The 12016-nt window shown below is 50.6% G+C and overlaps 4 protein-coding genes across 4 annotated transcripts; 2 read left to right on the forward strand and 2 right to left on the reverse strand.

Annotated features, from left to right (window-relative positions):
- The first annotated feature begins 482 nt into the window (after window positions 1-482).
- On the forward strand, window positions 483-2564 carry BJY04DRAFT_203009 (putative Rab geranylgeranyl transferase escort protein). The gene is made up of 4 exons (XM_073713302.1): window positions 483-713; window positions 769-887; window positions 948-1955; window positions 2136-2564. Exons 1-4 carry the CDS (start codon window positions 640-642, stop codon window positions 2474-2476), a joined length of 1542 nt encoding a protein of 513 aa, XP_073564650.1. The 5' UTR covers window positions 483-639; the 3' UTR covers window positions 2477-2564.
- Window positions 2565-4090: 1526 nt separating this feature from the next.
- Window positions 4091-6232, reverse strand: BJY04DRAFT_233245 (acyclic terpene utilization AtuA family protein; the record flags this gene model as incomplete). The annotated part of the gene is made up of 7 exons (XM_073719930.1): window positions 4091-4662; window positions 4723-4862; window positions 4931-5113; window positions 5203-5417; window positions 5458-5841; window positions 5919-6097; window positions 6154-6232. 7 exons carry the CDS (start codon window positions 6230-6232, stop codon window positions 4091-4093), a joined length of 1752 nt encoding a protein of 583 aa, XP_073564651.1.
- Window positions 6233-6632: 400 nt separating this feature from the next.
- Window positions 6633-8455, forward strand: BJY04DRAFT_233246 (CoA-transferase family III; the record flags this gene model as incomplete). The annotated part of the gene is made up of 3 exons (XM_073719931.1): window positions 6633-7373; window positions 7432-7575; window positions 7667-8455. The coding sequence occupies 3 exons, from the start codon at window positions 6633-6635 to the stop codon at window positions 8453-8455; spliced, it is 1674 nt and encodes a 557-aa protein (XP_073564652.1).
- A 284-nt stretch (window positions 8456-8739) lies between these two features.
- Window positions 8740-11451, reverse strand: BJY04DRAFT_233247 (uncharacterized protein; the record flags this gene model as incomplete). Its single annotated transcript, XM_073719932.1, has 7 exons — window positions 8740-9488; window positions 9577-9682; window positions 9715-10797; window positions 10864-11004; window positions 11062-11159; window positions 11220-11317; window positions 11419-11451. 7 exons carry the CDS (start codon window positions 11449-11451, stop codon window positions 8963-8965), a joined length of 2085 nt encoding a protein of 694 aa, XP_073564653.1. The 3' UTR covers window positions 8740-8962.
- Window positions 11452-12016: the final 565 nt, after the last annotated feature.

Raw genomic sequence — 12016 nt, forward strand, 5'->3', positions numbered from 1 at the left:
ATACAGAGTGACAAGATATTCTACCACTCCTTGAAGAACAAAACCAGTGAAGGCTTGAACGAGTTAGACAAACTGCTACAGAGCGAGCAGTCTGGCTACGCAAAGCGCTAGGAGTGATGTGCAGAAGAAAGTTCATCTGCTGCGAGAGAAAAATCCTTAAAGTGCGCAGGTCTTGTCAGTCTAACCTGTTACGGGATAGCGCTTTTGAGCTCAAGCTCCTTGAAGTTTGAACAGCTCGAGTGCTACCTTTCATGGCATCATGCTCGTAGCACATGCGGCTCTTAAGCATTTTAGGTCCCCGAGTGGAAATTTTATTGACATACTTCTGCTATAGCAATGCCCGACCGAGGTTTGGCCTGACTTTGTTATAGAACTCTAGAGGCCATGCTCGCTTCGAATCTACCGGCCTAGCGCATCACGTGGATCGCGGGCCCATTTGGATTTCTTCGGTGGGCTTCTATTTTTTCTCCCTTTCCTGCACTTCTCATCTCACGGATAAACCTGTTGGCCACGACAAATGGGTCGTGAAACCTTCCAAAGGTGCTCGCTACAGCCAATGTGATGATTTATGGGACTGCGCATCTCACACAACGCACTGCACTAACAAAACAGCTCTGATCCAAACCAGGCACCGGTATCATGGAGTCACTCACGGAGACTCAGTGGGATGTAACAATCTCCGGCACCGGGATCGCTCAGTCTCTCCTCGCTCTGTACGTATATGTACTGCTATTGCGCTCGTATCACTACTAATAATTCGCCGAACAGAGCTCTCTCTCGCTCGGGTAAAAAGGTCCTTCACGTTGACAAGAACCCGTACTACGGGGGTCCGGAAGCTGCCTTGAGCTTGCAGGAAGCTGAGCAGTGGGTTTCGAAGGTAAATAAAGGTGAGGACAGTCCGTTTTGGCGGCATCGAATCACTACTGACTCCTATGTTGTCAAGTTAGAGCCCGAGCACTTTCCCTTTGAGGATGCTGGCATCTTTACACCGAGTCTTTCCGAGTCCAGCTCTGGATTGTCGCCGTCTCGAGCTTATACACTCTCTTTATCACCGCAACTTATCTATTCTAGGTCTCAACTATTGCCCACTTTGGTGTCATCTAAAGTTTATAGGCAGCTTGAATTCCAAGCCGTCGGGAGTTGGTGGATTTATAAACCCACGACTGGCAGAGACAAAGATCTGTACCGCGTCCCTAGTAGTCGCGAGGATATTTTTGCAGATGAAATCATCAGCATGAAGTCGAAAAGGACCCTAATGAGGTTCCTTCGCCAACTGAACCAGGGTCACCAGAGTCAGGGAATGGCGGATGAAGAGGGTTCGGCCGCCGAGGACGAATCTCTATCCAAGCCGCTTCCGGAGTACCTGACCTCTAAGTTTCAGGTTACACCTGAACTGTATGACCCTCTTCTCTCCCTCTCTCTTTCACAAGCCCCATCTTCACAGACCGCGGCCCGGTTTGCTGTCCCTCGCATTCAAAGACACTTGACGTCCATTGGGGTCTTTGGACCAGGATTCGGAAGCGTTCTAGTAAAGTGGGGCGGTGGTTCTGAAATTTCTCAAGTGGGCTGCCGTGCACTCGCCGTCGGTGGTGGAATATATGTCCTGAATTCCGGCATTGAAATGCTGGCCCAGGACGAGCAAAACATCGATAGCCCAGGCATTCATCTGAAGCTAGCCAGTGGTGAAACCATCAAAACCAGATATGCCGTTGGCTCCAGCTGGGATCTTCCTCCGTCTTCCCGATCCTTGTGTGACCACGACAAAGTCTCACGGTCGATTACGATTGTGTCATCGTCGCTGGACGGTCTGTTTCCTATTACGGCAGAAGGCGGCCCGATCCCCGCTGGGGCTGTTGTAGTTTTCCCGGCAAGCTCGCTCGGACTGACTGACGAATATCCGCCTGTTTATATCTCTGTACACTCGAGCGAGACTGCCGAGTGTCCGACAGGACAAAGTAAGTCTCCACCCCTCTTCTCTACATCTGCCCCTTGCCTTCTATGATGATTTATTTTCAAACTTATCTACATTGCCTGAACTCGCTTTGTTGAGAACTCTACGAATCTGATTATGGCGTTTCACATCACTCTTTTCTCGCCCTGCATTTGCCCGTTACATGCTAACGTTTGTGCAACAGGTGTTCTCTACAGTAGCGTCAGTGTGTATGGGCCACCAGGACAATCCTTGATCGAGGCTGCGATAGCAAAACTACTTGCGTCCAGCGCAGGCCCAGATGCAGCAATCTTATGGTCTTTGCGTTACACACAGCTAGGGCGAGCCGTTGGTGGTGATACCCGTCCCGCCAACGTCGTCTCAGGCAGTCTCATCCAGTTTCCCGCTCCAAGTCTAGACTTATCATTCGATGACTCTACCATCGATCTGGTGAAGGACGCTTGGACCCTTATTATGGGAGAGGGCGTGAGTCCAGAGGATTTTATGAAATTCGAAGACCGTGAGAACTACGATGATGATGAATGACATGTTACTCACTCATGTGCCTGGTGCACCCTGCAGATACATCAATAGTACAATATAGTGATACTTCAGTAATCACGATTCACAATGTTCTTCAATTTGTAAAAGTGATTTCAATACACAGCATCGCTTCTATATAATTCTCCAGGGAGAGAGTATCGCCCGTATACAGCAACGAGCTGACCAGCCTGACCTCACCTGGGCATTGCGCTTCTCGAAATTCCCGCCAATGAAGCCCCCAAACACAACATTGGAATATTGTCATGCAATCATCACGCATTTTTCTGTTATTCAAGGGCCGAATCTTCGCAAACATTCCCTGCGCATACACACCGTATCAATCAGCGCAGAATGCTCGCCTCTAACTCTTGGTTAGTCTGCCATGCACACCCATCGACAGTAAGCTGGTAGCCCTAGTAGATATATCCATCCCGTCTCAATATATCTCTTCACCCGGCTACACCCTCACCAGATACCGCTATACATTCCACACGCTGTAGTAAGGAAAAGTGTATCACATACAACCACAGGGTGTGGAGAACAGGGCTTCCCGTCCGCTCAGCCGTACTTAAGACACCACTATCAACGCGGTCCAGAAATAAAACAAACCTGGGGTGTGTTGCTGCTTTTAGGGGTGAGAAATGCTAAGGCCCTGGCGTGGTGAGAATGTCACCCCGGGTGAATGGGGGTAAGAAGTAAAAGGGCACAAAAGATCCGGGCTAGTACTATGATTCCTACGAGCTCAAGATAGATAACAAGGGCTCTTCCTACTTTCATCTAATTCTTCTGGGTGCTGGATGTCGTTGCTTCGTGTATTGTTGGGAGGGAGCAGCGTGGTTTCAGGTCACCCTAGGTATGGTATTAACATTCAGATTGCAGACGAGCTACCCCCCCTCCCGTTATCTAGACGGATGGCCCTGTTCAGCCGGGTGCGCACGAAAAGGGTCCTACGAGGAAATGCAGTGTGGCTTTGGTGATGTTGATATTGTGCTGTTTGTGGGCAATGCGGTCTCGAGAGAGACATGGAAGAAAAGGGGTTTTAGATCGGGGATACCTATATGACGGCTAGTCTGGACGGGTTCTGGGATTTGTTAGACTTGGAACAAGCTCAGTAGGTGGTCGACGCGAGGAAGTCTATGCTTATCCACTTCAGACTCTTGAGTATATGGTTAGGGTGTTGAACTTGGCCACGTACGTAATATTTGGTACACCACCGGAAGAACATGATGGTCTGATTCATTCAAGTTAGCAGCAATCCTGCAATAAATACGAGAGAAATAGGGGTAGCCATTGATATCTAAACCAGCGTTCCTGGCGGTATCTTAATTTCGACATTAGGGTATGGCTGAGGTCCTATAGTCTAGCCAGGGGTCTAATCAGGGTGTTTCTATAACTGGTTGATGTACAGTAATATGAAAGACACCTTGATTCTAAGTCGGAATCAAAATTGAAAACAGATTGAAGGTTAAGGGCAACATTTTATCCACTGGTTGTCCGATGGCCACATGTGTACTATATGTTGCTGATATATGCATAGAGACTTCTGCCCTGCTATCATCCACATTAAATTGGCACACTCTTATTGCAAGCACCAACGCCAGTGAAGAATGAATTAATTCATATCAGGCAGGTAGGAAACTCAATGATCTTATCCCGGATATAATCCGCAAACCCCTTACCAAAGCCATCCAGCCGACTAGAGCTACTCACGCCCCGGCCCAAAATCCCATAGACCACAAAATGAACCGCCTGGATCCGGGGGAACTCGACGCGCTCGATGAAGAATGATTCACGGTCGTCAGAACCAAGCAGCGAGCGCATCCGGCTAATGGTCATGTACGAACGGAGCCAGTCCCAATGGGCGGGCTTGAGGACGAAGATGCCAAAATTCAGATTCGAGCCCTTGTCGCCTGACCGCGCGAGTGCGATATCGCCGAGGCGCATGGAGGTCCTGGATTGATGACATGAGATGGTTGGGTTACTGGAAACTTTGACCTCCGGATCGTAACTGTGCCGGACGGTGAGAGCTTCATATTCGGGAGGGTGGCCGGTTTCGTATGATCTACTGACGACGCCGTTGTCAACGAAGTTGATTCTTTCTTTGAGCTTGGACTGCTCCACGAGGGCAGGGTAGTATGCGAGGAATGGCTTTGGGAGGGCGGTGCGAGAATCGAGGGACGAGTGGAAGCCTGCAAGGAGCTCACTGCATTAAATAGTTTCCAATAGGTTCCAGGGGGGCGCAGACGCACCGGAGAAATGCCTCAGCGAGATTTGCTGAAAAACGCTCGTAACCGCAGCCACCGTTTCCTGCGACCGGGCAGCGATGAAAACGCGCATGTATGTAGTGCTCTCGAGTTGCCACGCAGGATTGGGCGCGGGGATTCCTACTCTGGAGTAGCAGATTCAGTTAACGCTCCCTTTATCTTCCCAAATCCAACAGGAACAGGCCCTTCTTACGTCTGGGACTCCAAGGTCTCGACCGCGTCGAGAACGGACTTTGGGAGGAGATAGCGAACTTGCTTCTCAAGCAAAGCCCACTTGTGCGAGGTGGCGTAGCCCGTTGCATTTAGAAGCAGTTCGGCCTCGAATCCACCTTCGTAGAAAACAGCGAGCTTGGTGGTAGGAGGGGGCGGCGAGCCTCTGATGCCAGAGACTCAGACCCTTGATTGTAATATGAAAGGTTAGTGCTGGTTGGTAGGACTATATAGAGGCAGTTTTTTTCGTCTCACCGATCCTTACCCACATCCTCAACGAGGACATGGCCAATAAAGGCACTCACATCACTGTTGAGATAGACATCTCCTTGTAACTCATAAAGAAATTGGCATCGGACGGTATCGACGTTGACAAAGCCCTGGGTTCCTGGATGCTTTGTAACAACGCAGGACCCATCGTATGCAATTTCAGCGATAGGGAAACCAGGCATGACTAAATTGTCCAGCTCCTATTTATCGAAACCTGCGAAATTCCCCCCCCCCCGTGACATAGGCAGAGCACTCAATCAGATGGCCTGCAATAAGAGATCCAGCAAGGAAATCATAGTCAGTTTCTGACCAACCATGCCAGAACCATGCTGCAGCAATAACAGGACTAGCATCTGCAACTCTCCCACAGATGATGATATCTGCTCCACGTCGGAGACCGTCCACAATGCCACGAGCACCAAGGTATGCGTGTGCTGAAATCATGGGGACCGCTTCTTCCGCTTCAAGAAATGCGTATGTCAAGTCCGATGGGATGACAGATGGGTTCCCCGAGTCTAGGTGCTCCAGTCCTTCCCTTGTTGTTGGCATGTTTGGCCCCAACTCGGGATATAGATCGTCCCCAGATGTGTATGCGACAGTCAAATTGTGACCTTTTTGTGAAAACTAGAAGCAGACACAAGGACCTTTAGTTGACCCTATCATAATGGTTCGGAACTGGATGAAATGAGCCTTTTACCCACCAAAGCTTGAACTTTCAGCGCAAGTGCCTTGGGGTCCAGGGCACCTCTATTGATTATAACGCGGATGCCCATTTCCGCGATCACATCGATTGTCTGTTTGAGACCTTCCCACGCGGTATTTTCGTAGCCTGGGTGCTGACCCTGTCGCCAGGCTTTGGCGTTGTTTGCTAGATTTACCTCTGATCTCTCCTGTTAGGACTGAATGATGAACAAAGAGCACGAGAAGTAGGCTTACCAGCAAGATAATCTCCTGTAATAAAGTCAACGTCGCCTAATGTCGCCTGTCGGTACATTTCATATGCAGGGTCGCCCATGGTATCCGGAACAGTTGGCCACCCGAACCGGACGAGCTTCGATTCGACGCGGCATGCTTGATTGGCCTTGTTGGAAAGTAGAGTAACAGGCAATGAGCTTCGGGCTGCAAGGAGATTTATCCTAGGATATGCTCCTTGTTTTATCATGGGAGTAGTTTGGCCCAACAGCAGAACTCCGCGGCAATCAACTCCGTGGCCCGTGGGCCGTGGGCTCCACGGAGTTTCAAGCCCTAAGAAAGAGCAGCCACAGTAGGAAAATGGAAATGAACTGGGCATAAAAACAAAAAGGAGCTGATTCTATTCACTGGCGCATACCAGCAAAAACGGAGGAAAAGATATCACCTTCACGGGAGTTTCGCTCATCACTAGCACCAACCCTACTATGGCTTCCAACATCACCATGGCTTCTCACCAAACTTATCCAGGAACCGATATCTACGGCCCAGGCACCTTCATCGATAAGCAAGTCCTGCCTGTCCCCGCCGATACCCGACGGGTGTTTGAGTATCTGGCCTCAAGCACCCCCGGGTTTACCCAGGATCGCACTGCATGGGACACGGTCAGTTTCACGGGAGGCCCTGACCCCATTATCCCCGGTCCGATCAAAGCCCCCGTCGTTGCTGCCGCTCTTCACGCTATGTGCGGTCTTGTGGCCAACGAGCTGCTCGAGATCCGAGACGGCAAGCCGCTTCGAAACAGCAGCGTGACGGTCGACACGGACCACGCAGGCATCTCGCTCGGCTCAACCTTCGCAACATATGTGAATGGCAAGGATGTCCCCGTGCTCGCAAAGACAGGCCAATTGGCCTCGCTCTTTGATCGCGACTTCGAACAGGGGTTTGGAAAGGGTCTTGCCGGTCGAGCTACAGCCATCTACCAGACAAGGGATCCAAATGTGGCATACCAGCTCCATGGCTCCCTCGATGCTTCCAAAATGCTCGAGTCAATGGGGATCCCCACGGATGTAAAGTTCGACAGCATGCAGGAGTACTATGACTACATCCAGAGCTATGTTAGGCAGTGGAGCGCCGATGAGCTTGAGATGCATAACGTCCGCCACGGCCTGTGTGGGAGTATCTGTTATTCTCCTGAAGCATGGTGTAAAACAAGCATGGGTCAGCGACTGAGCTCGCATCCCCTGGTGAATTATGCTTGCCAAACCCGTGGCTATCCCTACTTCGCCAGTGCCATTGCCCAAGGTCGAGTCGGATAGGAGGCCCCTGGTAGGAATCAAGGTCCTGGAGATGGTGCGCATCATTGCAGGCCCGACCATCGGTGTGACTTTGACGTCCTATGGCGCCGACGTCATCAGGGTTAATTGCAGCAAGCTGGCGGATCTCAATGTAAGCCCTCATTGCTTCTCTCTCATTTGGAACAAAGAAAACAAAAAAAAAATGATCCGTTCCTAGCTAATTCACTTCATTCAAATGGCAGGTGCTGCAGCTAACGCTTAATGCCGGGAAGCGCACCGTCGACCTCGACATCAACAAGGCAGAGGACATGGCTCGACTCCGCGAACTCCTCTCCGACGTCGACATCTTCATCCAAGGCTTCCGGTATGAATCGCTCGAGCGAAGGGGCCTCGGCCTCCGCAGCATGCTTGAGCTCGCAGCAAAAAGAGCCAAAGGCATCATCTACGTCGACGAAAACTGCTACGGCCCCGACGGCCCCTTTGCCGAGCGTCCAGGCTGGCAGCAGATCGGCGACGCGGCTTCAGGAACCGAATATGTCATGGGCCGGAGCCTGGGATACAAAGCAGGCCACGCCGTGCTGCCCCCTCTCCCAGTCTCAGATATGACCACGGGTATTGTCGGCGCACTAGCGGCCATGATGGCCGTGCGCGATCGCACCCTAACCGGCGGCTCCTATCATGTTGTGAGCTCCCTGGTCGCGGCCGATACCATTGCGCTGAAGGAAGAAATCGGCCTGTATCCTCCGGAGGTTGTTGCGAGGGTTCAGGACAGATTCGGCTTCGTGCCTTGGACTTCCGAGCAGTTCGTCTCTGAGATTATGGTTCAGGTTGTTGATGGGTGGAAGAGGGGTCTGCCTGCTGGGTATCTCGGTGAGGACTCGCACTTGATGGCGCCTTATCAGCAGGGACCATGGGGCCAGCAGAAACTGTTGAAACCTGTTGCGGTGCTTGGTGATGAGGCGGCAACGCCGCGGTGGGCAAGTCCTGCTGTGCCGAACTGTTATCATCCTAGGGATATTCACTGGTTGTAGATGTGATGCAGAGTGAGAGTCTTGGTGATAGTCGGCTGGCATTGTCTTCAGCTTTCTTGTCTCTATTCTGTAGAGGTTATTTGCGCTACCATATGCTGTACAGTCAATTTCTGGTCATTATCGACGCTATGAAAGGGCTGGAAGCCAAATAACGAACTTTCTTCTACATGATTAGATACATGCTTACAAAAACTGTGGTTTCTCCTATATAACTGGCTTAGGCTCTTGCAATCCTCCAACTTCTTATCTCATTACATGTATGAAGCATAAATCTTAACTAATGACACAGATGGAGAACGATGATTAGGGCAAGTTTTGCAGCAGAGATCTGGATTCCAGAGTACAAGGCCAGTCAAGAACATCTAAATATCAAGCAGCAACGAGCTGACAATGCAGTTTCTAGGTACGTTTGTTGATCGAAATCACTAAGAAAACAAGTCATAGATCAACCGAAGACACGTTCCGCTATTTTGCTCAGCAATCAATTCGGATGTTCAGGTAGGGTCATTAGATGTTCCAGTAAAAGTCCGGCGGAACACCACCTAGCGCATCCTGCCAATTCCAGACAAGGGGGCTAGGGAAGGAGAAGGAGTCAGTCGTGTCTACTGGATCTTCACCCAGTGGCACATCCAACATTGGCCTAGAGACATTGTCATTAGGCATTAAATTTGGGTCGATGTATCCGGCTGTAGAATCACAGCTAGGGGGTGCACCCTGTTTTTCCGGCTCTTGTTCTTGCAAGTCAGGTATGAGTTGGCCATTGGATGACCGCAGCCTCTCTACTGCAGAGCGCATCTGGTGACCCTTTGAAATTGAAAGATCAATGGCGCCCCTGGCCGCCTTTTCAAATCCAGAACACAAGGACAGAACATAGTCCGCATAGGTGTCTTGCTCTTGGGAGGCGAGCTGCGACAGGAGTCCAACTGTCTGAGTTATCATGAGCAAATCCGACTCGGCACGGGGATGGTTAGGCTGAAGCATAATGTGGGAGAATAATCCCCCTGCGGCGGCGGCGGGAAAATAAACGACGCTCCTGGAGACATGTGAGCTTCATCGCCGAGTTATCTTTGGGCGCAGGGCGCTTCATAGCGAAAGCCCCGAGGAATGTAGAAGCAGCATACCATTGAAAAGATTGGCCAAAGCGATCATCATGGATCTGACTGATCAGCTCGATTGCAGACATCGCTGCTTCTAGTGATTTGGCGGTTGCCTCTTCACGAGCGATGCCTGCCCCGGGCAATCGTCCCCCGGTGCCATACGCTGCTGCTCTTCAGAAGACAAGATAACACGGCAGAAGTTGACGCAGAAGCAGTGGTGTGCAAAATGAAGTCTGATAACCTGAGGTAGAAAATGATGATACTCTGCAGAGAAGTTGCGCTGCGGCCTTATACACAGAGGGATACTATCCCGCCATTGATCGAGTTCCGCGATGCATGCCCTTGCTCTATCTGCCCTCTCGGACATTGGCTTTTCGAGAGCTTCCTTTGTGTATATCCGGTCGTAGCCTTTTCTCTGGATTAGTCCAAGCTGAACGAGTACGGAGAAAAAGTTCACTGTTACTCCCTGGAGTTCAATGACGCCCAAATTATCTTGCGGACAGCCCAATGGTAGTGGTGTATCAAAATCACGAATGTCTTGAGCAGCAGGACGGCCAGTCCGTGTGCAGACGTCAGCGTCCAGTACGAATGCAATCCAGAAGACCCTCCGCCTCTTCTGAACTTGAAGCTCAGAGAGACCAAAGAAGTTAGCCTTGTGTAATCCGATGGATAGAGAGAATCGGATAGCGGCCGCCGTGAACATGAACAAGGGCTGCGGGTTTGGCGTGCCCTGGAAAAATAAAGCTAGCCCGATCATTGTCTGGACAGCAAGAAGATCGCAGGTTCGCATGAAAAGCTCTGTGGTGACATTCATTGCATTTTTGATGTGTCGGATGCATTTAGACCACTCGTCACCGCTATTTCCTGGTTTCTCTGCTCGGTTTCTGTACGCAAATGCGAGGACAACATTGAGTGCCCCCCACCACGACGGACTCGTATCTGGGTTCCATGAAAAGTGTCGGTTGACGAGCTTCATGAAATTTGTCTGATTGAAGAGTGGTGACACCACATTGATAGTTCTGAAGTACTCATCGACCAACTCCAGGAAGAGAGATTTTGTGGGTAACGGTTGCGAGCATCTTTGATCCAAAGGAGCCTCATGCTGAAGCCCTGGTGGGTACCAGTCCACCAGCTTCCACCTGCTGCTACTTTGACGAGCAATACTCCTTAACGAACGATTGCCGGTTTGATTTTCCAGCGAGCAAGCTCCATCCGGCGCGACGAAAGAGAAGTAAGAGGAAGCACCTAAAGGGCTACAGTGTCAATACAGCTAAGTGCTGGACTGAAGTACAATCAGGAACGGTGGCTGACCAAAGAAGCGCATAGCACCTTTTGCGTTTTTAAGAGCATAGGATCTTGTGTCGCTCTCAGACTCCACAGGGGTCTGGGATGACGATCGAGACGATGAGTTATCGGTATTCAAGCGTTGAGTATTGCGGGTGCTTCTGGTGTCTGCTTCATCGCTTGATTACTCTTCCGAGCTCCCTTTTGATCTGCGCAATCCGTCACTAGCTGAGCCCAGGCGCGGTCTCTTCTCAGCGGGTGCCGGATGCAATTTCCCTTCTAGAGACTCCACACGTTTCGTGATTGCGGAGATATGGTCGTCACTATCAGAGTCAGACTCATGATCGAGAACCTTTGATCAGGTGTAGTGTATCGGGACACACCGAGGATGTTTCTGGCCTCGAGCGTTGTCTCCATACTTGCAGGGTAGATCAAACGCTCTGCATGTGGCACATATAGGCCGATTACCGTTGCATCTCACCTTTTTTTCCTGCAGGTGCTGCACGCCTGTACGGTAGACGGGAGTCAGCATCTTGCACGAGCCATCTTTGGCGCCATAGGTACTTAGTAGGTTATTGGCACCTTAGCCAGGCGGATCGAGCGGTCTTCACCCATCTTGTCCCGATATACACCGCGTCCTTCAGGACCTTGAGACTTTTCACGTTGGATTGACACTTGTAATGGCTGTTTTGCTGTCGCTTGAGTCCTTGTGTCTGTCATGAGGAACCAAGGCCCGGCCTTCCTCGTACTTCCGACCTCGATCCACATATCGTATCACGTGCCATACGATGAAGGTGCTTGTGCTTGTTTATTGGGTGGTGGTCGGTAACCGACTAATTCTATATTCATCTTCCTGGTTGATTTGACCATTTGGTGGTGGGATAATGACGTGTTGAAATTGGAGACGCAGTTTGTAAAGAAAGTTGCCCGTCTGACGCGCGATCCCGAAGGATTCCGCAAGGGTTGTTGTTTATTCCCATTCCCTAATCCTTATGCTTAACCAGCTACTGTGTACAGCCTTATCATGTTGTGGAAAGTAATATCTCGTACATACGACCACAGGGTGTGGAGAACAGGGCTTCCCGTCCGCTCAGCCGTACTTAAGCCACACGCCGGCTGGTTAGTAGTATGGTGGGTGACCACATGCGAATCCCAGCTGTTGTATGTTTTTTTTTTTTTT

The sequence above is a fragment of the Aspergillus karnatakaensis genome (genome assembly GCF_047715665.1).
Source record: "Aspergillus karnatakaensis strain CBS 102800 unplaced genomic scaffold BJY04scaffold_95, whole genome shotgun sequence".
Lineage (NCBI taxonomy): Eukaryota > Fungi > Ascomycota > Eurotiomycetes > Eurotiales > Aspergillaceae > Aspergillus > Aspergillus karnatakaensis.

What these genes read in the sequence shown, in the direction of transcription:
- BJY04DRAFT_203009 (XM_073713302.1), top strand. Translation starts at nt 640, where the DNA reads ATGGAGTCACTCACGGAGACTCAGTGGGATGTAACAATCTCCGGCACC. An exon ending in GCTCAGTCTCTCCTCGCTCT is followed by an intron (nt 714 to 768) that starts GTACGTATATGT and finishes TTCGCCGAACAG; the next exon opens with AGCTCTCTCTCGCTCGGGTA. An exon ending in GGTTTCGAAGGTAAATAAAG is followed by an intron (nt 888 to 947) that starts GTGAGGACAGTC and finishes TTGTCAAGTTAG; the next exon opens with AGCCCGAGCACTTTCCCTTT.